At 39.2% G+C, this 24,834-nt stretch overlaps 1 protein-coding gene across 1 annotated transcript in view; it reads right to left on the minus strand.

Moving 5' to 3' along the window:
* Positions 1 to 24,834, minus strand: part of WDPCP (WD repeat containing planar cell polarity effector) — a 243,472-nt gene that overhangs the window by 51,282 nt on the left and 167,356 nt on the right. Inside the window, exons 14-15 of the mRNA XM_067565236.1 lie at positions 22,485 to 22,548; positions 6,671 to 6,773 (exon numbers count right to left, since the gene is read on the minus strand). Of these exons, the coding sequence (XP_067421337.1) occupies positions 6,671 to 6,773; positions 22,485 to 22,548 (167 nt within the window). The remainder of the gene's footprint in view (positions 1 to 6,670; positions 6,774 to 22,484; positions 22,549 to 24,834) is intronic.

Here is a 24,834-nt window from a genome sequence, read left to right on the forward strand (position 1 = left end):
ATCTGTAGCAGATATTATGTCACAATAACCAAGAAAAAAGTTAAGAATGCCATAATTATTCTAAAAACCTGACTGAAAACTATAAATCTCTTTCAAGTTCAGGTACACAGAGCCTTGTGTAGACCCTCTGCAGCCAAGCAAAGCAGCTAGCCTTTGATGTACTTATAATTATTAGGGGCTTAAGATTATGTCTTTAGGCAAAGCTGCCTAGCAGTAGGAAGGTATAGATCAAAACTGACATCATGACACAATGAAGTGAAGACAGGTGAAGAGGAGCCAAAAATAGTTTGGCATAACTATATACCTCAGGTAAAACAAGTACATGGTGTGATGCTGCTCAAGAACAATTCAAGAATTAAAGCGATTAGTGACCAGAACCTCCACAATATTAAGAGTTGAAGATTTATTGTTCACTAACATTTAGGAGAAACAAAAATGGAAGTAACAAAAATTGAACAATAAAATCCAGCAGAACATTCAGCCACTCAATTTACAAAACGATATAAAACACATTACAATGACCAAAAGGAGGATCTAACATGTCAAAGGAAGGATTCAGAACTTAAGGTGCAGTGTAGTTCCTACTGAAACTAATGGGAATTGGGATCCCTCAGCACCTTGCAGGATCAAGCCCTAATCCAGCTTTAACGAATCCTGTTGTTCCTGGGTTTCTGGGATTCCTCAGGTCAGCATGTGAGGTCATTACATATTATGGTCTGGATCCAAAGTCCATTGAAGTAAGTGGGAATCTTTCTACAGACTTCAGTGGGCTTTGGATCTGAACCTATGTGCGGCAATAGATAAGCATAACTAAATGACTGAAAGGGATGATGGGGAGTTTAATAATGCACTCATTTTGCCTGGCACAGCATTCTGAAAGTTCACATGGTGGAACTCATGTGTCTCTATCGGTTAACTACCAATTGTGTGTGAAGGGAACCTTTTGGATTCAAACGGGTATTTCTTTGTCTTCTGGGGGAAACGGTCGTAATACTGGAATACTCAAAGCAAATGATTTGGTTCCTGAGGATTTGATTGACTTAAATTGGGAATCTAAATAACTGAACAGGAGCTCTGGTATTTAAGTTGGAGGCCCTAACTTTTTAGAACATTTGAACATAGTTATGCACATCAAGTCCCTTGTCATTTGAAGGCCTGCACTGGAATATTCTTATCTGGAATAATTAGTTATTGCTTTATTTTTATTGTACAATACAACTTTATTTTGGATAGCACCTTTTATACATACTTTGTCTCCCTTTCAGTACTGCAAAATGGTTACAAATTGAATCAATTTCTTTAACAAGGAAAAGGTGAGAGGTGAAGCAGATTTGCATATAAACAGTGGTGAAATGGGACTGAATCCAGTTTACATAATCCGAACATCCATCACATGGTAACAACAGCTTTTTGTCATTACACAACTGGGCTAAATTAGTAAGGGATTTTTTCCAAGAGCACCTATGGCTGACAAAGGGACTCTAATTTCTAGGGGATTTGGGTGCAATGCTCTTACTAATGCTGCCCAATATGCCGTTAGCCTTCTTGGCAACAAGGGCACACTGTTGACTCCTATCCAGCTTCTTGTTCACTGTAACCCCCATGTCCTTTTCTATAGAACTGTATGAAATAATAAACAACAGCAGAGGAAGAGAGAAATAAGGAAAAAAGGTAAGTTTTCATCTAAAATTTTAAATGTGATAGAAAGACAATGAGGCAGGTAGATATGAGAAAGCTGTTCCAGAGGAGAAGTCTCTCTCACCAGCAGTGGAGAGCGTGTGTGAGGGGACAGAAGAAAGGCTGCTGACAGAAGAATGAAAGAAGTGGTGAGGGAACTGAAGAGAAACAAACTCTATCAGATAATAATAATAATAGAAACAAGAAGAGAAGATAAACAATGTATGAAGATTTCTAACACAGAGTGAAATGATTTTGGAAAACTAGAGCAAAGCCAATCCCAGTGATTATTAGAGCATTTGGAGCAATCCTTAAGGGTATAAATGAGCAGCTCAAGAACACATTAGAAGTGCAAGACACTACAATCGGTGACCTCTGAAAAACTGCGCTCTTAGACATTGTGAGAATTTCATGGAAAGTCAAAGAGAAGGAGTGCATTTGAGTACCTAAAATGCAGGAATTCTCTGGAGGGTTTAACAGAACTCATGACTACTCAAACCTACAGAGTTGGTTTGTGATCAAAATATATTGGTGACTCATACCGATAAATTTTGGACAGTAGCTTTCCCCTTTTTATGCTCTTATATGTTGTGAGCCTAATTGTTTAAAAAAAAATAAAAATCCCACGATATAATACTGATACAATACAATAATAATAACAATATCACCTTGCTCTTATGTAGCTCTTTTCATCAGTAGATCTCAAAGCGATTTACAAAGATAGGCTCAAGCAAGTCCACAGATAATTACAAAAGCAAGGAGGGCAATTTTAAATTTGCTTTTGAAATGCAAGTGGAACCAGTGGAATTCTCTGAGAATGAGGTGATCCACCTGAGCTTCTTTGTAGGTGCGAGAAGGCAGTCACCAAGTCTCCTACTACATAGTCTATGAGAAGAAATTGCAATATAGCTGTATCATTGTAGATGGTTTGGTTTTTTTTTAAAGGGAAAATCTCAAATGTTTCTCATGTCAACTAATGGATCACTGAGTAAGTCAGCCCCAGAGGGCTTTTTAAAATAGTGAAATTATCACATCTCCAGTTGTTTGATTAGGATACCGCTGTTTAAAATGTTACCTAAACATTAGAGCTACTGATATTTTAAATGTAATTTCTAAGTAAAAGTACTGGGCTCCACAGTTTGCTTTTGAACTATGCAGCATTTATCTGTCTTTCTTGTCACAACATGAATCCCTTTTGGGTGAAAGCTATTGATCTGAAGGTTAAAATAAATTCATCTTGCTGGGCCCTAATGTAATTTGTTGGAAGCTGGCCTTGGGAAACTTTCTGACACTTACTACATATGCTCTTCATTGGGTATTCATAGTGCAATAATGTTTGAATGGCTGAGTTTTTTACCTCCATGACCATTATTAAACATGGCATTTCTTAAAACATTGTGCCTTGTCAGTTCTTTGTAGCTTCATAGCCGAGGTTTACAGTAGCAATCTGTAGTCTACTGAATTGAGCAGATGTGCTCTTCTACAGTGGACAAAACTATATCTAGTTATTTGTGCTCTGGTAGAGTATGTACAAGAGCTAACAGAAATCCTCTATTAGTAAGCTTAGATTTCTCTTTACTAGATATTTTTAAAAATGACTATATTGTCCACATCAATACAAAAAACTGAGGAGTACAGACCAAGTTTCAGGATAAGGTTAAAGTGAAATCACTGAGCCTTTGCCAAGGCGCTTGTGTTAAAGATCTGCTATGGAAATAATTCAACAGAATTTAACTTTGGTCCAAAACTAGATTAAAGACAGCCATAAAATCCATGGCCACCTGTCTCCAGTTCAAATTGGAGTTGGAGAAAAGGGAAGGACTTTGCATTTCTACTCTGGGAAAGTTTATCGTGCCATTATTTTGATCTCATAATACCATAGGATGTATTCTCATAGGATTTCAAACATCAAATCCGTTGAAAATGCTTTCTCTTAAAAAGCTTTTATCGAATTAATCTAACGATGTCTGTTTAGGCCCAGTCCAAGGGCAAGGAATAGCAGTGAGCCCAGCTGACTCACTTTCCCCCCAGCAAAACCCTGAGTGAAACTAGCTGTGTTCTTATCTCCTGAAACACAAAGGAATTTCAACGGTTCTACAGTGTTTTCATCAGAATCATCCAGGCCGTATGGCCTATTGGCCAGAGGATCCTTTGATAGTTGTTTCTTGGATATACGCATGGCAAACTCTGACCATATAAGGAGCTCAAATGAATTAAAAATTCAGAATTTACGCTTAGGAAAAATTGCCTCCTTTCCAACATTAAGTCTGGCTTTTACTGTGTGTTACTCTGCGCCATGCTCAAGATGAATAAGCAATTCACTCATTATTCAAGATTGCAGAACCAATGCTATAAATTAAAGTTGAGATGATACTGTCATGCAAAATCATTAATTTCAGCAGTTTATAACTTTCTCAATAAGTTTTAGTCTAAAATCAATCATGTCTGGTGTGAGCCCAGCTCATGGGAAGATTTCGTTGACTTGAGGTTGTTTGGAGTAGGGATGTGGTAGTCTCAAGAGATCTGCAATCAGGGGAGAGTGGTGGGTCATACTGTGTTCGAGTTACATGGGAGTGGAATATGAAAGGGTGGGTTGTGCCAGGAAGTACATATTACAGACTGTGGATGGGAGGGATTGGTTCAGAGATAACATGTCACTGAGAGATAAATGGGGGACAAATATTGTTTAGGGAGGGAACTCATCCTCTAGCCTTCATAACACATCCCTTGATTCTACCATCACCTTACAGAGCCCCTTCCCTACCTTAGCGTAGAACCTGGGCCCAGCTGCATCTATGATACACTACTTGCACATCTCCCTGTTTGCTTTGGTTGCTGCCTTTTCATTGACATTTGCAGAGCAAGTGGAGGGCTTGAACTAGGAACTGGTTTCAATAAAAGGGGCCTGGACACACACACTGTCTCTCAAAAATGGGAATCACAATACACTGGGGCAGCTGGTAACTTCTTTTTCAATGCATCCTTAAATGGACATGCAGTATTTTGTACTACTGCATACATGATCTGTAATGAAAGACTCTGTTATAATGCATACACTCCAAGGGGCAGAGTTAAGATTGTTATTTGAACCGTAATTTTGACACTTCTAACTTTCGCATGATTCACTTCTCAGAGTTAGCGTTGCATTGACTCTGTAATTTATATATAAAGTGGTCATTTATTTTGCTTTTGTTTTGAGTGGTTAAACAATACCCATACATCATAAAACGATCTTTGCTAATGACCCTTCCTGGGGTCACAAATTTAAAATGAAAGCAGCATAATGCAGAAGTTCAGTACATAATTAGAAGCAAATGAAAACAAAACCAATGAGTCAGTTTTCGAGTACTTAGGGCCATATCCAATTCCTGAACTCATGGGAAGGTTTCCTTTGACTTCAATAGAAACTGAATCAGGATCTTAGTGCTCTACTGTTAATCGAGGCTTCGCTACAATTTATCATGCGGGCACCGAATTTACTAAATATTTTAAACCACCCTGATATTAATAATTCAGAAAATGACAACATCTTAAAGACCAAATCAGATGATGGATTGACTTTCTTTATCATTTACAATGAAGGAGTCCACTTTCAAATAATAATAATTTGCACTTACAGAGAGAGGGATTTCCATGCCAGCCTCTCAATACACTTTAAAAGCATTAATTTAACCTCATAAAATCTCCACGTATTAGTATTTCTATTTTGCAGCTAATGAAACTGAGACTCAGAGAGATTAAGAGCTAGAGGTTTAGCATAAAATGTGTACAATTGCATATATGCATGTGTGCCTGACTAACGTGTGCAAATATGTAATGTGCCCATACAAATCAGGTTTTTACAAGCACACATAGCCCATTAGGCACTTAACTAGCTACATGCACACAAAAATACTTGACTTGCATGTGTACATTGGCATTTGCATACATAATTAGATATGTACAAATGAAACCTCAGTTATAATCTTTTAATTTTGATAATCTGGCCCTAAAAAACTTGCCTGGGCCAAGCTCCCACACGTTTTCTGATTCCAAATCCTATGTCTGAACCACAAGATCATCCTACTTTCTTGTCATGTAACAATAGCAAAGGATCACAGAAAGAGCTGATTTCCTCTGACACTCAGCAAAGAACTGCATTGGGATAAGGAAAATGGTATTATACATATTATCCAGAAAGCTGCTAAGCTCTTTCTTTCTCTCTTACTGTAGAGCTCTTGCCTAAAATCTTCTCCTGACCTCCTTCTACTGCCCTGCCTGATTCCTGCTACGAATTTAAAGAAAGAGAACTGTCTACGTATCCTTACACTTCTCTTTAAAGAGAAAAAGTGAAAACACAAGAAATGATCAAGCCTTCCACATTGCGGGGGTGGGAGGGAGCAATTTATGTTCCCCAGCATGAGGAAGAACTGGTGGCCAAACTATGAGCACAGTCCTGCAATCTTTGCTCACATGAATATATCTTACTGTAACACCACTGACAACAACAGAACTTCTTTAGAGCCAAATTGTGAAGCCCTTGCTCAGGTTGTTAAGCACTTACTACTTCCAGAGACCTCACAAAGTGAATCCCATTGTCTTCACCAGGACGACTTGCATTAGTAAATGCTCAGCAGGGTGAGCAAGGTCTCCACAACTTGGTCCTTAATAAATAAAGTTTACTTGTGTGAATAAGGATTTCGGGATCAGGACCCTTCACACCTAATCTCATCATTCATTCACCCTTTTTCTTATTTTCTATAAAACCTTGGTGATTGACTCTATTTTGCTTTGCAGCCTGCACATTGATACAATTCTCACTTCTATACCCAAAGGCAAAGTGATGCTGTTTTCATAAGCTTACCTCCTTCCCCATAAATAAAGACACCACCTTCTTTTCCAAGAAAACAATTCAAATTAACCAATAGCCCCCTACAAGTATAACATCGTAGTGCTACAGAACAAGTATTGATTAAAACAAAAAGGGCTTTTTAAAAACAGCATTAATTCTTACCATCTCCAGTAGTTATTGATTCTGCATCAATGTCGTTAGCCTTCTTCTTTGCCACTTCAGCTAGTGCCAATTCACCCTTATCTAGTGCAAGGTAATGGATGTCCTTTGGAAATAAAGCAAAATAAAAGATTAATCTAAAATGAATCTTGGACAAGCAACAAAGGAGAATTTGAAAGAAAGAGACTCTTTTCTTGCTTAGATCACAAACACAAATGGAACCGATGAACCTACTGGTATATTTTAATTTTCTTTGTATTATTGTTTCCCTATGCAAATTCATTATCCTACTCATGTTGCTGAAAGCAAGGTTTCTGGTTAATAATACATGAAACACTGACTATCCATCAACTGATAAAATGAGGCTGACGACTTTGCATGTATAACTGAAACCTTACCTGGATGCTTTAGGAGTCTTTGGTTCAGCTGGCTCTAGCTCATGCAACATGAACCGAAGGGGGATTGGCTGGCAGGTGGTTTGCCTGTCTTGTTTGTGTGGTTTTATTGTTTACATCTCACCAAAAGTGCAGGATGTCTCCTGATCTAATGCTAATGTTTGGATATGATGAAGTGTTTCCATTTGGTATGTGAGTTTTGGGCTAAAGCGATGCTGGAATTGGTTTCAGTGTACCAACTGTCCTACCGCACTGTAAATTCTTTGAGTGAGGTGAGGAAGATTCTTACTGCAATGATATTGGAGATACTGAGGCTAATGATGCTCAGTGATTTTTAACATTCAAGTAGATGATGAGACTTCTGAGTCAACTCAGGATTTCAGGGCCACTATGACAACCAAGATTGCAGATTTCTGTAGGCTCAGCTTATACAGTTGGCCACTCTCTGGATCAGAGAGCTGTATATTATTGCCACCTCATGGGTCCATATCTGCCTCCTGTAATTTGAGGTCAATGTCCATCTGTCCTTAAGGGGAGAGGGATCTGTTCTGATGGTCTAACTTTTGAGGGTCATGTGTCTCTGACATGGATGTGCACCAACATCCAGGCACAGTTTTGTTTACTGCAGCAAATGAAGGGTACTTCTTTGTAACTGAGGTTCTCTGAGGCAGAGTCTGCCTATTCACACTCATGGGATGTGCCAGGTGGTGCAGCTCTGATGGTGAAACCTTAGCCAGCCATGCCCACCGATTGCCTCACTAAGCATGACGTTTTAATTTAAAGATGAAATGAAGAACATTCTGCCAAAAGTTCAAAAGGGTTGTTTCATTAAATGTGTGAGAACCAAGTTAAGCTCCAACAGTGGAGGGAGACCCTTCACTGGGGGATTGATAGGTAATCACTTAACTGACTTGTGTCTGAATACTGACTTATTGTTAACCACAGTGCGAAAACCAGTATGTCTGATAAACAGACTTTAATGGAGGAGAAAGACAGCCTGGAAATTTTGAGATGAAGTAAGTACTCTAAAATGTTTTGAATTCAGGCTCTTGAAGGACGTATGCTATTTTCAATTGTCCACATAGAGAATCTTTTCCATTTTAACACATACCATTTTTTAATGATTCTTTCCTAGAATTAATTAAAATAGTTTGTACATCAGCTGAACATGGAATTTTGAAGTTAGTTAGAAACCTATCACCCATGCAGTCAGCTGGAGTGACAGTCTCAACTGTTCTAGTGGGTCAATACATCTGGACAGACAGGAAGGGTCTTGAAGATCCCTGTCAACAGGTGGAGCAGGACTGGGAATCCTTGTTCCCTGGTACAAGCCAGGGTGATTAGAATAACACTGGTCTTGTCCTGCTTTGTCCTGTGATATGACTTTCTGCAAGAGGGGAAAAATACCCAAGAACCCTTGATTCCATAGTAGGAGAAATGCATCTGAGATCAAACGATTGTCTATCCCCACCCTCAGATCAAGCATTTGACACCTCATATTTATTTGGTTGCTAACAAGTCAATGGTTGAGTGTTCCCTTTGTGCAAAGATTCCATGTGCTACTGATGTCTTCAGGGACCACTCTTGTGTATCCATGTTGACCTTGCTTAGCTGATCCGTTCTTTCTTGTAAATATAGTGCTATCAGAAATACACCATGAGTAATGCACCATTCTCATAATAGTGCTTCCCTGAAGAGCCAGGATGAGTGGACTTCTCCCTTCTGGTTTATATAATAAACTACTACGGTATTGTCCATGACCACTTGAACAATCTTGTGTTGAACATAAGGTAAAAAGGCCTTTAATGCCCAAATAATTCCAGGAGGCTTTAGACTCAGACTTTAAGGTCAGAAGGGACCATAATGAGCATCTAGTCTGACCTCCTGCAGTCATCCTATGAACAACCAACACAACCAGGTCTTCCTCCTTTCTCTGTCGCTTCCAAGCGATTCATCCCCAGTTTATAGCAAAAATTCTTGTTGCTAGTCCCAAAATGCCTGACCTTGCACTTTGCACTATTAAAGATTTTGTGGAATCTTGTTTTGGGAGACCAATGACTTCTTGCATTGAAGGTGTGGCAATGTGCTCCCATCCTACATTGGATATGTCCACAGTGAGTCATTGATGGAGTTGGACGGGTGAAGTGTACAGCCTTGATCAAATTTTGTGGTCGAGTTCACTACTGTAACAGTAGCAGCACCTTGGTCGAAATGATCAGTTTCTGATACATGCTACTTAGGCTCTGTCAGTAGCTGGCAAATAGCCCGTGTTGAAGGGTTCTCATCTTTAGAGCCCTGCAAATCCATGGATATCTGCTTTATATCTTGTTCATAGTTACAGAAGCCCAACAGTGGCACAACTAGTCTCCAAATAGGAGGGGCTGGTCTCAAAAAAATTTTGGATTGCAGCTCTCAGGCAAATTGTCAAATTTGGGACCTGAGGCTTAGTCCTGAAGACATTACTGAAGGTTGTTTGCCTCATGGTCTTTAAAATTACTTCTTTGTTGTGAAGAGTGCTGTGGATCTCCTTGGATACTTCAGATAATATTGTCTCCTCTAAATCAGGTGTAAAAGAAGAGGAGGAGAGGTACTGTTGCCTTTGATATCTAAAGATGACATCTCTGGTTTTCTTCTTGTTTGCTAATAAATGCCCAGGGACCTGGCAGTATATTTAGTCTCTTTCGTTCCTTCTAGTACCGCATACAGATACTGAAAAGACCCTCTCCTTCAAATTGGAGATTCTCAACTTTTGCTTTGGCTTCTGGTGGCAGTCCTGGCAATTTAAGACAAGCTGTCACAGGGTGCTCCCTTTGCTACCCAGTGTGCCATGCTGGCTGACCCATTTGTGTGGTCTCTTATTCCTAACATACACAGTCTGGTTTTTTTCCACCATGTGTATCTTTAATCTCAGATTTCAGGCACTGCAAACAATAACACAGGCTTGTATCAGGACGAGCCTTCCACCCAACTTTCTCTACCACACCCAGTTCCCTCTCTGAGCATCTCTCTTTACTTCCTATTCCTGTCAATTATATAGCTTTCCCTTACTGAGCTAATTATCTCATTAGTCTGACCATTGCCCACAAGTGTCAACAATCTCCACCATTACAGGTTAATTGATCCCAATTAAGCCTGTGATCTTCTCTATTACACAATCACCAAAGTAATTCTGCATTCTACCACAAGCAATCCTTCTCATAGAAGTGGCAGAAACAACAACTCTCACCACAGAATGTGAGGAGTCGAAGATCACCTTCACGGCATATATTTCCACTTGCTGAGTTTCCATATGATCACATTTGCCAAACTTCCTCTGCTTGTCAGGAAGGAATTTGGAGAATATTAATAATTTTTCCCAAAAGTGATGTTGGAAGTGAGCCATGACAGCTTGATCGTTTGCTACCCTTAAACCTAAAGTGGAGGAAGAGGAAACTTTTCTTCCCATCTTTCTCTGAGGGACTAGAATTAATTAATCCTCTTTCTGACCTTTAAATAGCTGCTTCTACTCCGAGGAAGGATGGGGCAGGATAGGTATGAAAATATGAAAACCCTCTTGAGGAAGATGATACAATTTATCTGCTTGTTTAGATACTGCCTGGAAAGAGGCTGGATTAGACAAGATGAGTTTAGTTGGGTGTAAAAGCCCATTCAAGGAAGGCAGAAAAAATCTGGTGCAGGAATGAGAACTAATGACAAACACTGGGTGTGAGGTTCTTCTACTGCAGATGTTGGTAACTTCAGTGTGGATGCCAGCCCTTCTGTTCATTCCTGACATGTAATTGCACCTTCAGATGGAGAATATGCACAAGAACGCCTACATTCCCACCAGGAGATGTCTGGTTGTCAATGTCAGGATCTTCATTCTGCATCCCTTGCGTCACGATATGTTCTTCTGATAATGTATCAGCAATCACAGTAGGAGACTGGGCTCCTTTTCTGTGTTCACAGATCAATCTGATAGCTTTAGATACTTAGGTCCCACAGAGGTTTGCATTTGATCAGAATAAAATATGTAATATGGATCCAGGTATGAAGGAGTTGGCTAAAAGGACCACGTGGGCCATGGATTCATATGCCAGTTGGACCAATACACAGCCACTGGATCTGCTTCATAATCCTGACCACAATACAGAAATGGTTGGGATTCTGAATGTCTCTTATTTAATTGTGGATGACTTGAGGGAGGAGGAAGAACCTCTGATTCCACTTGCAGGAGTGTTCCAATCTTGGATCCATGCTGAAGGTAGAGGTGAAAGCAATGGTCCTGCAAAGATAGATATTAGTGACAGTGGTTCGGTCAGAGAACCCGAAGGGGTCTTAGAAGAGGGGTTCTGCCATACAGGAATCTTCAGAATGATGCCAAAGTTAACTTAACACTGGTAAAACCCACTCATCTGAAAGCGTAAACACAAACTATGTACAATCCTAACAATCTAAAACATAAACCAGAAGTTTCATAAAGCATTTATCTAAACATGATTTGGACTGAAGGTCCAGAGAGGTTCCAAGTCCATCGTTGATGGTGGCTGGAAGGAACCAAGAGGTCGAAGGCCATGCTCCCTTTTATAGCCTGGCCCATAGACTATTCAGGAACAGTGAAGGTTAGGCACAGGAGGGGAGATGTAAGCACTCCAATGGGCACTACTAGCTAAAGTTCCATCGTCACAGCTGCACACACTGGCACAACCCATGAACGGGAATATGCAGAAGCTACTCAGAGACCATTTATTTCACATGTGGCAAAAGCAAAGCACATCCTTGTTATCCTAAAGATAAAAATCCAAACACATACTTTATTCTTGGTCATTATTCTGCACTCTAACTGCATGCAGGAATGTAAAGAGAAAGGAATATTTCCTTGAGACAATTTCCTCCAAGTAAACAATCTCTCCAAATAAAAAAGATTGTGACAATCTCTCCAAGTAAAAAAGCCACTGCTATCTCCCAGACTCAGAAAGCTTCTGATGAGAATATCTTTCTACATCTGGATTTTCTGACACCTTAATTTAGTGGACAAAAACTCTGACAGGACAAGCTGAAGGGTAATATCCCACCCAGTTCTAGAACAGGAGCAGAAGATGATAGATAGATGAAAAGAAATATGGGAGGTAGGTAGTGACAAAAAGGAAAAAGAGAAGGAAAGACAACAGCCATACTCTAAAAAGATTTTCCCTCTAATTTTGTAAAAAAATAAATAAGATTAAAAAAACAAAATCTCACCTAACAGTATATTTTTTAATTAAAATCTCTCTCTCTTTCTCTATATGTTACCTTCTGTTTCACAGATTTTCTCCCTTTGGCTCCATAGTGTTATCCCTTACCATGCTTGTAACCCTTTTGATTACACTGCATTAGCTTGTCAACATTAAAGCAAAGGAAAAGACAAGACAAATGATTGCTTGAAAAGATGGCTTGTCAAATACTCATTCATCTCCCCCATGTCCAATGGCACCAACAGCAGTACTGAAATGAAAGCATATGACAGGAAGAACCATGAGCATCAGAAAAAACAGTAGGGAAAGGTGAAGGGTAAAGGAGGAGGAATTGCAGTTTGTAATTCCTCAGAATGAAGGGGTGCTGATTTTCAGAATCCCAAAAGTCTGAATGTTTTTGGACCATCTTCTGAGCACAAACACAGGTGTGATTTAATAAGGATGTGGCAAGTGTCTTGGGGCAAAGTAGTCAGTTAAAAACTTGCTGCAATCACTGTACTTCCTCTGTGTGCAGAGAAGCCTGAGTCACAAAAGTTATGATTTTTATCAAGATTAAAAAGTTTAAAGTTGATACCCAGACCTGAAGAAGAGCTTTGTGTAGGCTCAAAAGCTTGTCTCTCTCATCAATAGAAGTTGGTCCAATAAAAGATATTACCTCATCCACCTTGTCTCTCTAAAAGTTGATACTGTCAGCTTACTCAAGATAACAGCTATAAATTAGACTGCTCTGGAATGAGCTTCCAAATATTTGCATGTACTGCTAGACTCTGCTCTCACATTTACAGCTTATGGGGAGATTTGGAAGTTGGGGGCCTAATTGTCCTTTGTGCCTTTAAAAATCTCCCCATATATTGATTAAGTTTAGGGGTTCTGGTTTTCAACGTAAACTGAATACAACAGGGATTGTAGATTTTCAAGAATTCATTTTAAATAAGGTAAGGTGGAGAGAAATTTTATTAAAAATAAACTGAAAATGGCAAGATTCCCTTACAAAGATTTTCAACTGAAATTCCAGCTTGTAAATTTACAATCAGTATTACTTCCTGTTTATGCTTGCTGCAATTTCCTTCCAGCTCAAGTAGCTGCATGACAAGCAGATTTTTAGGTGGTTATAGTGTTGAAACTTAAGATGTAAACAATCATATGAGACAGCTTAAAATGTATGATTATTTTAAAAATCAAAACAATGTTTGTGTGATTTTTATTGCTATTGAAACCACCAATTTCTGCCCAAACATATGCAGTTGTGATGAATTAACCTGTAAAACTTGGCTTTTTTAAGGAAGTTACAAGAAACTAAAATATCCAAAACCAAACACTAAAATGAGTAAAAAGAGAAACCAATCCCCTCAATCCCTAATTTTGTATATAATATAGTTATATATATTATAAATATATTATTTATATTTATCTCTTTAATGATAACCATTTTCTTTCAGATTCCCAGTCAATGGATCGCTGTTTCAATTGATGATATTAGCCAGTGAAAATCGGATTTTCTGTCCAAATCCTCTCCTCTTTTTCCTTCCCCCGTGAATAGTCATAACACTACAATGCTCCCTGTCATCTGGGCTCAGAATCTGAAGGTCATTTTTGTCTTCTATCTTTTATTCTCTTTTCACACCCAGACTGTGTCCAGATGTTGTTTCTTCCTCTGTGAGAGCTTCAAGACTCATCCATCCTCTATGTCTAAATAGCTAAAACTCTCAGCCATGTCTCAATCATCGCTTGCCTTGATTTCCACGGAATCTCCTCTTGTCTTCCTGGCTATCAACATTGCCCTATACTAGTATATCCAAAATATGGCCACAAAGATTTCTTGCCTGTCACTCTGATTTCATCACCGCACTTCACTAGCTTCTTTTCCGTTACACCAAATATTAACTTCTCACATTCAAGTATCTACATAACTTTGTTCCTCCTTGTTGATCCAAACTAATGTCTTATTGCATTTATGCATTCTGTCAATGATGCTAGTCTCGATACTCCAGTAAGCCTGATTCTTTCACAAGCATCTCCTGCCTTTTCCATGCTGCAACCAATACATGGACTATTCTCCCCACTGTGATCCATAAAGCCACTCGCTCTCCTTATATCCTTCCTGAGAATATACTTCTTCTCAGGTGTCCACAATAATCAAGTCAATTACATTCATTCACATCTTTATCTTCCTTATTTTACACATGCACGCACGCACATGCACTCTGTGTATAAGGGAACCACCAAGAGGTGCACATCCCTAAACTGATTACCTACATTTCTTACATTGTTTTAACCCTTGTCCGTCTTTCCCATGTCTCCTTCCTATTGTTTGTTCCTCACTCAGTTTGTCACATCTAAAATTCAGACTGTAAGCAGATCTAAGCAATTGGGGCACAGAATATGTCTTTGTAGGTCATCAGTTAAGTGCCTGACAAACTTTTGAGAACTATAAAATAATATTAGCAGGACAGAGTGTGAGCATCAGAAGAACAAGTGGGGAAAGGATAAAGTTTGGGATGGAGAATAGTGAGTCTCCAGAATGAAGGGGTGGTAACTTTCAGAACCCCAAAAGTCTGGATGCGCTTGAACCAGTTTCTGAGCACAAACAAAGGTGTGATTTAACAAGAATGTGCAAGTGCCTTGGGGCAAAATAATCTGTTAAGAACTTGCACTGAACACTGTACTTCCTCTGTGTGTAGGTCTACCATGGTTGACAGGAGAGAGGGGCCTGAGTCACAAAAGTTATGATTTTAATCTAGATTAAAAAGTTAAAAGTTGATACTGTCAGCTTACTCGAGATAGCTGAAAATCAGATGCCTCTGGAACAAGTCTGAGCTTACAAATATTTGAACGTGTAGCCAGATTCTTTTCATACATATAATAACATTAATATTGATTATATTTCGGGCTTCTGGTTTTTAGTTTAAAGCGAAAACAGCACTGATTATAATTTTTTTAAAAAAAGCAGTTTTAAATAATAATACATTGGGGGGGGAACAACTACAGAAAATGATAAAGTTCCCTTAAATGTACCATCAACAAAAAAAATTTGCACATTGTTCACTGTAAATTACAACCTGTATTACTCCCTGTTCCTGCTCTTGGATTTTCTTCCTGGTCCTGTGTAGAGGCGCTCTGATACTACTAGTGGGGGCCCTATCAGCAGCTAAAGTAGATAGAGCAGCAGCCTGGTAAGTGGCCTTTTTTTGTGTGATGATGCTGAGTGCTTTAACATAGGATGCAAAAAATAAATATGACAATTTAAAAAGTTATTATAAGTTTTAAAAAAATAAACCATTTGATATGAATTGTCATTGCTAATTAAACCACCAATTTGTGCCCAAATGTGTGCAATATATATATATTATAGGAGTCCAGAATTGTCTCTCTTTGTCTGTGTATCATTTTGACACCCACAATGTCTGTTGGGTCAGTGTGTAGCAATGGGAAGAGCTAGAAGCAAGCTGAGAGCTCTTTTGATTTAGAATATCACCTGGTTCAATCATCACTGGGATTTATGGTCTGTTACCATCCACTTTTTAAAGTTGTCAGCCAGTCCTTCTTCTGTTTTCTGAATTATGCCCATATGGCAGCACAGGCTTTCACCCTGTACTCAAATTAACCTACCAAATGGGATTTTACTAGGAAGTTACAAAATGCTAAATTAGTCAAAAAACAAAGACCAAAATGAGTAAAAAAGGGAAACCAAAAACCAGATTCCCTTATTATGTACATCAACGAATTAAAGCAAAATCATGTAATAAAATTCTTTAAATTATTGTAACAGATTTTTTTCACATAATCAACCAAGATATTATCACTTCAAATATCACATTACCTATGAGAAACAATAATGAAAACAGATTTTCCTGCTGGCTATCAAGAGAATGTTGAAATGGCTGGCTTTTACCATTTAATAATTTGATTAGTTCCAGGAGCTGCTTTTTATACTCATCTTTGCAACTTATGCAGAGCTAGCCCTCAGTGAGCAGAAGTCATCTGAAACACCATTGCGCATTTGTCTATAGGATATTTCTGGGCAAAATTCCAACATTTCTTCAGAAATTACTTACACTTTCCTCATCAGTGTCTCACCCAAGATCTGACACTTTTATTAACATGCCGGTTCCTCAGGTTTCTGCTACCTTTGGTACCATGGATGGCCTTTTGAATTTTCAGCAGCTGAGAGCTGGAACATACTACAAAAGGATTTAAAGCTAACAACCTTTATATCACTTGATCTTTTCTGTCATAGATTGGATCAGTCATTGTCCAATAAATGTAACTGTTATTCATGATATATTATGTCCTTTTCTATTTTACTGTTTTTATTGAACTTTGTGGGAGTTTATATAATTGATGGATTTATATGTGACGTGGTGCTAGGAACTTTACAGAGGAATACAGCAGCGTCTGTATGTGTATTATTATAGCATCACTAACATAGTTGAGGAAGAAACTTTCAGCCTGAATCCCTATCTTCAGATATTTTAATTATGTGAAAACAAACAGATTTTGGACTGAATTTTCTCACCCTATCTCATGATCCCAAGATAATTTGTTATAAAGGATAGAGAAAGGTGCATACCCTGTATGCATTAAGGTATACATTTAAAAGTATATACTTAGATTGTAAATTCTTCAGGGCAGGGACCATCGCTTTCTTACATATGGGTCCTATACCTAGCACAATGGGTCTGAAGCCTCTGCGAGTTACCACAATACACATAAATAACCATTTCTGTAGTATATGTCGCTTTGAATTTCCTGCCTGTTGTATGTTTAAAATTTCAGCCATATGAACATTACCTGAATGTAAATATTTTTTGTTCATTTTTTATAAATGAGCATTTTCACTTCACTGAGCGGTGAATAAGCAATGAGAGGCTTACAGGGGAAGTGTACTTTGATGGGGGATTTGAAAGAGGGGGGTGGGATACAGCTTCCTGCACAGGGTTAAGACAAGCATAGTAGGCACGAGGAACTGCAGAGGGAAGGCAAGGACAGTTTATAAAGGGACTGATTGTCATCACACTGGTGTAAGCCAGGAGTAACTGCATGGGGTAATATACAGAGTTACATTAATGTAAAACAGCTGTGAGATCAGAACCAGGTCCCAAAAGAGCAGTTATGGGGGAGGGTACTGATGGACCAAAGGGAGTGAGACAGAGAAAAAGAAAAGAGGAGAGCAGAGCTTAAACTTGATGTAAAAGGGGAGAGGGAGCCAGTGGATAGATCTGGAAGGGGAAGGGATATCAGAGCCATTAATTCACAAATGTAATAAAAAGCACATTACAAATATATTAAAATAATGACAGGGGCCCAATTCTACTTTCACATACATAGGTAAAATTGCCACTGACTTCCTGTGTAAGTAAGGTCAGAAATTTGCCCTGAGGGTCTAATTTAGACCAACAAAAGGAGGGAAATGCAAAGTTAAGCCTTCCATTGTAATATCATCTACTGCTGTTGAATTGTGTCTGCAGCTTCTCCAGGGCAAGTAGGGGAAGAGAACGCCACCACAACTCTCAATTATTGTTCAAAGCCTCAGAATAGGCTTTCTGCTATTCTACCATTCTCTAAAAAGCTAGAGGTCTACGTGTCCTCAGTGTTTGTGTTGACAGAACATCCCCCACCCCAAAAGGGGTTAGGTTTGATGTTAAGTGGGCAGAATTAACACCAAAAAAGGAATTAATTTGTATGAATGATCTGAAACAGGCATGAAAAAGAAAAAAAATATCTTAATTTATTAGTTGGAATAACTTGAGATACATATACAAAATTAGAGATACATATACAAAATTGAGCACTCAGGAATACCACTGTGCTGATTTGTGTCATTCCTTGGAGAGCTTCACATGATGCAATTTGGTTGAATTACAGTAAAGACGCATCATGGAAGCATATATTAGTGACCACATAGTAAAGTTTGCTTTTCAGTTCTGGTATGAAATTTATGAAATTGCACCATGCTACAAGCTAACAAGGTTGTACAAAAGTGGTCCTATGGAAATGCAAATATGTATTTACATATGACATCTCTTAGCCCTGGTCTACACTTACTGGGCGATTTGGCGGCAGTTGACAGGTGTGCTTCCTTCTGCGCACTGTCTTCACTGCACTGTGCTGACGGGAACCACATTCCTGTCGATGCAGCGCTACGCCACTTGAGGTGGTGGTTTTACTGCATCGACTTCTGGATCAACTGAGCGGGTCTTCACTGACCGCTCAGTTGATCCAGATACGTCGATCTGATGGCGGCAACTTTGCCACTGTCAGTGTAGACATACCCTCAGTGAGTCATCAGTTAAACAGGACATGGGAACCAGCTCCAAGAGGAGAGCAGGAACTTGTTCTTAAGCCTGTATAATAGAACCATTACAATTACAGTGAGATTGTACTGGGATGAGATACCAGATAATTTCATTTGGTAGATAACATTATCAGTATCATAAAGAATCACTGTGCCTATGAGGAAATCACATTTTTAATTTAAAGATATTAGTCTTTTTCATTTAAAAATTAACAAAAGGCAGAAATCTCGATTAACGGCTATAAAGGATCCGGTTTCCCAAGGATGCATATCAAGTGTAATTTCACTTGTGACCCCCAGGCTGCCTGACAAAAACTTGTGGCCATTGTTGCTTCTTCCCGGGACAAAAAGTAGCAGAGAAAAGAACAAGCCACCAGCTTGATACAGTGGACTTTTAGAAGAATAACTCATTTTAGTTTAATTATAGATGAGCTAAGGGGATGATGAATCAAATTTAGACTAGAGTTCCAGATCAAAGCTGCACCAGATTTAGGGCTCAGGTTTAACGTCACCAAGGTTTCATAAGCTCTTTTTATGAGATTTCAGCCCTCAGTGGCAGATGTTGCTAAATTAGTGGCCCTTGCGAGATTTCTGCAATCCTGAATTGTGAGCGATCAGCAACTTTGTTGAAATCTCCATTATCTTGGGTTACATTCAAACTAGTGTGAGAAAAGACCCCTTCTAGTTTTAGCTACAATTTTGGACCAAAACTACATAAACAAATTCTGAATCAGGAATTCAAATAAGGCTTCACTTGCCCCTTGCAATATAAGGGCGGAGAGCAGGGCTGGATTAACGCACAGGCACTACAGGCACACAGACTGCCCTGGCTTTTGGAGTCACACAGTGATGTCAGAATCCAGGGGTATGGTGTAGAAATGGGGCTATGAGATGACCCTTTAGGGGTTGTGCCTAGAATGCCAGATTGCCTAAATTCAATCCTGGCAGGAAATATGAGTTGGTTTGGATTAGAAGTTGCACTGTGGAGCCAATCACCTCTAGAGTTAATAGGAATTTAGTGGCTGAAGTGCCATGTGTCAAATTGAAAATATGCCTCAGCTGACTGTTTTTCAAGTGCAGCATCATTACTGGGAGTTACTACAATAATCAATAACCGTCCTGCGGTAGCTGAATATAACCCTAGGGCCCACTAGGCTGAGACAAGACCTGGTGCAGCTACTGTTTTAAAACTGGGTACCTGCATGCATTGGTATAAGTCATGGTTTATACTCATGTGCTGCATCTAAATTAGGGGTTTGCACTATGGCACCTACATTGGAGTAGTTACATTGGGGGGGGGTAAAACCCCAGGGGAGACAAACCCCAATCCACAAGGCTAGACAGAGATACTTCTCAGTGAGTTTGGAAATCACAGCTTCAGCTAATTATACTGACAACCAATTTAATCAATGAGCAATAGAGGCTGACATCATGGGCATCAGGTGGAGGTGGGAGTGGATATTTTGATAGTGATGATGGGTAGAGTAGGGATAGGCTGTGAAGAACCTTGAAAGTGAAGACAAGTAGCTTATGTTTGATGCAACAGAGAAGTGGGAACCAGTGGAGGGAGGCAAAGAAAGGGGAGCATAGACAAAGCAATGGTCTAGTAAAATGATTTTTAGCAGTATTTTGAATAGATACGAGGGGGGCAGCTTGCATTTGTCAAAGCCAGAGAAAAAAATGTTGCAGTAATTGAGACATGAAATTATGAGAGTTTGGATGAGAGTTTTAGTTGTGTGGATGGATAGGAAAGATCATATCTTAAAGACACTATGCAAAAAAAATTGGCAAGATTTAGATATAGCTCAGATGTGAAGACCTAGAGTGAGGTCCAAGTTGAACAACCAAATGAGAGAAATGCATGAGACACAGAGGTGAGCAATCCTGTGCCAATGCAAAATCCAGAGATTCTGTTTTCACGTTAGTCTTGTCTACACTAGGATAAAAGGAACTAAAAAAAAATCTTTAAATTCTGAAGAGGATCCTAGGGTTTACCTTGGCCAGCTGAGATGTGCTGAAGTACAGCTTGCCCTGACTACACTACAAATTTAACACGTTAGCTAATCCTCTAAATAAAGCACTCTTTTACCTAGTCCAGAGAAAGCCTTACATGGGTGTATATCAGGAGTAACTCCACTGAAGTCAATGGACTGGATTCTCCAGTGGCCAAGTTCACTTTGTGCCACTTACACTACTCAACGTAAAGCAAATTTAAAGTGTCCAGAGATTTGTGTTGGAGAATTTCCCCTGGGGAAGGGGAATCTCCACCAGCACAAACCTGGCAACTTCTTCCTGGGATGGAACTCTCCCTCCTGGCATCTAGATAGGCACAAGGAAGAAGAGGACATGTCGGGAGGTGTTAAAGGAGTAGAAGGAATATGGTGTAGTCATATTCCACTACACTCAATTTTTGGTGTGGGACCTTATGTCAGTGTAAATTACAGCAGCCCCCCTGTTGATTTAGTCTACACCAAGACAGGTGGTTGAGAGTCAGGGACTCATGACTGGCTCCCTCTCAGCCCCCACTCTCCACTGCAACCAATCTCTGCTCAGGCAGAGCGAGAATCAAGCCCAGTGGAGTTAAACTGGTGAAAGTGAGAGCAGAATCATTTTCCACGCCTCTCAATGGCTACAAATCTCAACGCTGCTACACAGAAGTCTTGTGTAGAAAAGATAATATTAAAAAGGGGGGGGGGGGGGAGAGAGAGAGAGAGAGAGAGAGAGAGAGAGAGAGAAAGGGAGAAAGATGAGATGAAAAGAAAATAATTTTGGAGAGAATATAAGTAAATACAAAAATATGTAATGAATTCCCCAAAAGTATAATATTTCCATCACATTCTTTTGATGCATACTTAGAGAAGCTTATCACAGTAAACACATCTTTCTAATTAGATGGCACAAGCCAAATGATTAGAGCTGTGGAAAAAAGCATCAAAAGGTTCACACAACTCTTTATATAATTAGTCAGGAATTTTCATAACCCATAAAAGAAGGATTTAATTGTGTAATTTAACATACAATTTAAATATCAAGATCAAACTAGCAGGGCAAGTGACTTAATGGGATAAATAATATCTAATGTCAGAGCTTAATTTAAAGAACTGACTGTCTTCATTATGCAAAGGAGTCAAGCAAATCAGACTTTCAAAGAGCCTTTTTTTTTTTAAACAAGCCTCTTCCCTATTGTTTCTTTGAAAACAATGAAATCAGCTGCATAGCGGCAACATGCTGAGAGACCAGGAAAGCACCATTGGCTTTGTCCATCTGACCTCACTGTGACATTGTGGTGTAAGATCTTATAAAACAAGAGCCTCCTGCAGAGCTTGCACATAGGACCTCTTAAGAGCTGGTTAATTTTACTTTTGTAGCTAATTAAATGGGAGGGACAAAGAGCGCATGAAATGTAAAACTGCTTGGGTTGACGCTGCAGCTTTGTTGTTTTAAAAGCACCTGGAGAAGCGTTCATAATTTGTCACTTTTCACAGAAACCTAAGAGACAAACTGAGAGCATTCAGGATCCCCAGGATACAATCTGCTCTTGTGTCCTGGCCTCTGCAGCTGTACTTCTTAAAGGAATGGATTAGAAACATATAAGCTTATTAGAGTGAAAGATGACATCCACTCACATCTGACACAGGAGGAGGAGGAGGAAAGTTCAAGAATGTATATATTAATTCAGGAAAAACATAAAACAGTGTTTAGACCACGGCAAGGAAAATGTCAGCAATTCAAAAGATACTAGATTGCTATTGACCAGTTACATGATGGCAAGGGGCAAGTCAAGTAGAATAAAGCCTTCTCCAGTATGTGTCTAATACTGCAAATGACACTGATCCTTTTTAATGTGCACAAAAGCTGACAACTAACTCATCTGAAGAACAGCAATCACAAAGCCATCTACAGGAATGACTCACCATAAACAGGTCACGAGCCCCTATGTCAACAGCTAGCAGAAATGCCTTTTCAAATCTCTGATACCTGCAAGAAAAGGTGAAATGCATCATTTGCTAAGGAGAACATCAGTTTAAACCCATCATACTCTGTGTTAATGTGCAGATGAACTGACAGCTGGTAAAAATCTAAGAGGTGTCCCACCTCTGCTCCAGTTCTTGTCTAAAACATATATTGCATTTATTATGAACCCTAAAAGTGAGGCACCAAGTGACTGGTGAAACCATTTGTGTGTGAGAGATGAAAAAACTATGAAATATGATGATACCAACAATACTGAGCACTTTTCATCATCTAAACATTCTAGCAAACAATCAGCATTCATGGATTTAGTTGACTTCAAAGAGAATTGATGGAGCTTAGTATCAAACAGGATCGGGTCATAACAAATTAATCCTTATAACAGCACTAGGAGCAAAGTAGGTAAGTATTTTTGGCCCCAATCATCTCCTTCCATGGTAAAACCTGTGAGAGAAAGAGCTAGGGGAGAAATCTGTGAGGATCCCCCCAAGAACAGATTGAAGTACCCACCCCAAACTTGTCAGGATTCGAGGGGTCCATGTGGCTTGCATTGGCTCTGAACTTTGGCAAACTCCCTCCAGTTCAACTCCCTGGCAATGCAGTTCCATTGGAGTTATGCTACCTTAATGTGATAGACTCAGGGACCCCCTAGGGGCACTGCTATCTTGTCTGGATAAGCTCCACAGGAAAGAGAAGTGAGGCAATATAACACTCATTGGCCCACAGACTCTTCTCCCTACCAGTGTGGCCTCCTTTCTAGCACAGCTCTCCAGACCTACTGAGAGTTCTCTGCAGGGTCAGGTGAAGAGGAGAACAGGGCCACAGAGATGACTGAGCCTCTATTCTGCATGGGAGGAGAGGGGAGATCCACAAGCAGAGTGTCCCTCCGAGCATGGATCTAGAAGGCAGAGTCTTAGCCATTATTTCCCTTTTATAAGGTGTGAGCTGCCTGCCTACAGAAGGAATTTCTGTCAGCACTGGGATCAGAATTTTCCTTTTGGCTCCCACTCCAACATTCAGATTGCAAGACCAGGTGTTCTCTAATTGTGTCAGAATATGAACATTTTATCAGAGAGATTGTCTTCTGGACAATAGTCCCTTCCAACCGCAATCACGTGGACCAGTTGCTTTCTCATTCATGAACATGCACCATCCTGTGGCCACTACAGCAAACACTTACATGAGAAAGAAATATCAAGAGAGCATTTATGTATGTTCTTAATATAACAGGTGGATGTCTATCGAAGCATCTGAAACCAAGGAGAGTCAGCCCTATATAGGAGACCATCAAGTGCTTTGTGTACCCAACTAGTACCACAGACCATACTTTGACAACTGCTGCACTAGTTCATGCTCTTCTCAGAAGAAATCTACAAGGATTCCCAGTACAGAGGATCACAACCATTTTATGCTAGTTAAATGGAAGGTGAGAGTCCAGCTGAGGAGGGCAGTATGGAAAAGGGAGTCTTGACACGGAAAAAATTTACCACTCTATTAGGATGTATGCATGTATTCACCATATACCAGTTCAGTTAAATAATGTGAGATTTTGATTTTTTTACATGTTTTCTGGTACTGTATAATTCTTGTAAATAATCTGAAAAATCTGTATGAAATGAAAGTGTATTTTTAAAAGATTATTGTTTTATTTGCAGAATAACAAAGTAAAATAAAATAAAATAAAACAACAGTTCATCTCAGTTATTATAAACACAGTGGTGCCCATAGTTAAGGTCACAAAAGTGTTTTCATTTTAAGAGGCAATATATAGTTGCTTATAACTTTTTTAATCTTTTACCTTTCTGGACAAAATTTAACAGGTTTATTCTCAGTCAGAAAACAGATTTTCTTTGAAAGTTTGAACCAAAACAGTCCTGCTAATTTTGAGAATAAGACAATATAAAATAATACGGTTTTTCCCCATTATGAAAAATATTTGAGACTTTTTTGTTTTTTTTTTAAATAACAGCTGCACTGGGTCACTTATAGATAATAGAAACTTGAAATTTGGCAGGGGGAGGTCACAGATGATGGTCTGGTGAAAAAATGATTGTGATTTTTTAGTTAAGAGGGTTCAAAAGATGTACTTGGTGAGTGCCCGGTGGATTTTGTAAGATACTCTATTAGTGGCCTGCCAATATTTTATTGGGTTTACATGTGCATGGTTAGATCAGGAAAGTTAGTGGGCAGTGCTGTGTCTTTTTCTCAGATTAGTGAAGGTGTACAAGGAAGAACACAGCCCTCCTTTCCTTCGATAGGTGAAGATGTCTCATTAGATTGACCATTGGTCTG

This window comes from Emydura macquarii, unplaced genomic scaffold (assembly GCF_026122565.2).
Source record: "Emydura macquarii macquarii isolate MOO-44397 ecotype Brisbane River unplaced genomic scaffold, CSIRO-AGI_Emac_v2 contig_2676, whole genome shotgun sequence".
NCBI classification, from domain to species: domain Eukaryota; kingdom Metazoa; phylum Chordata; order Testudines; family Chelidae; genus Emydura; species Emydura macquarii.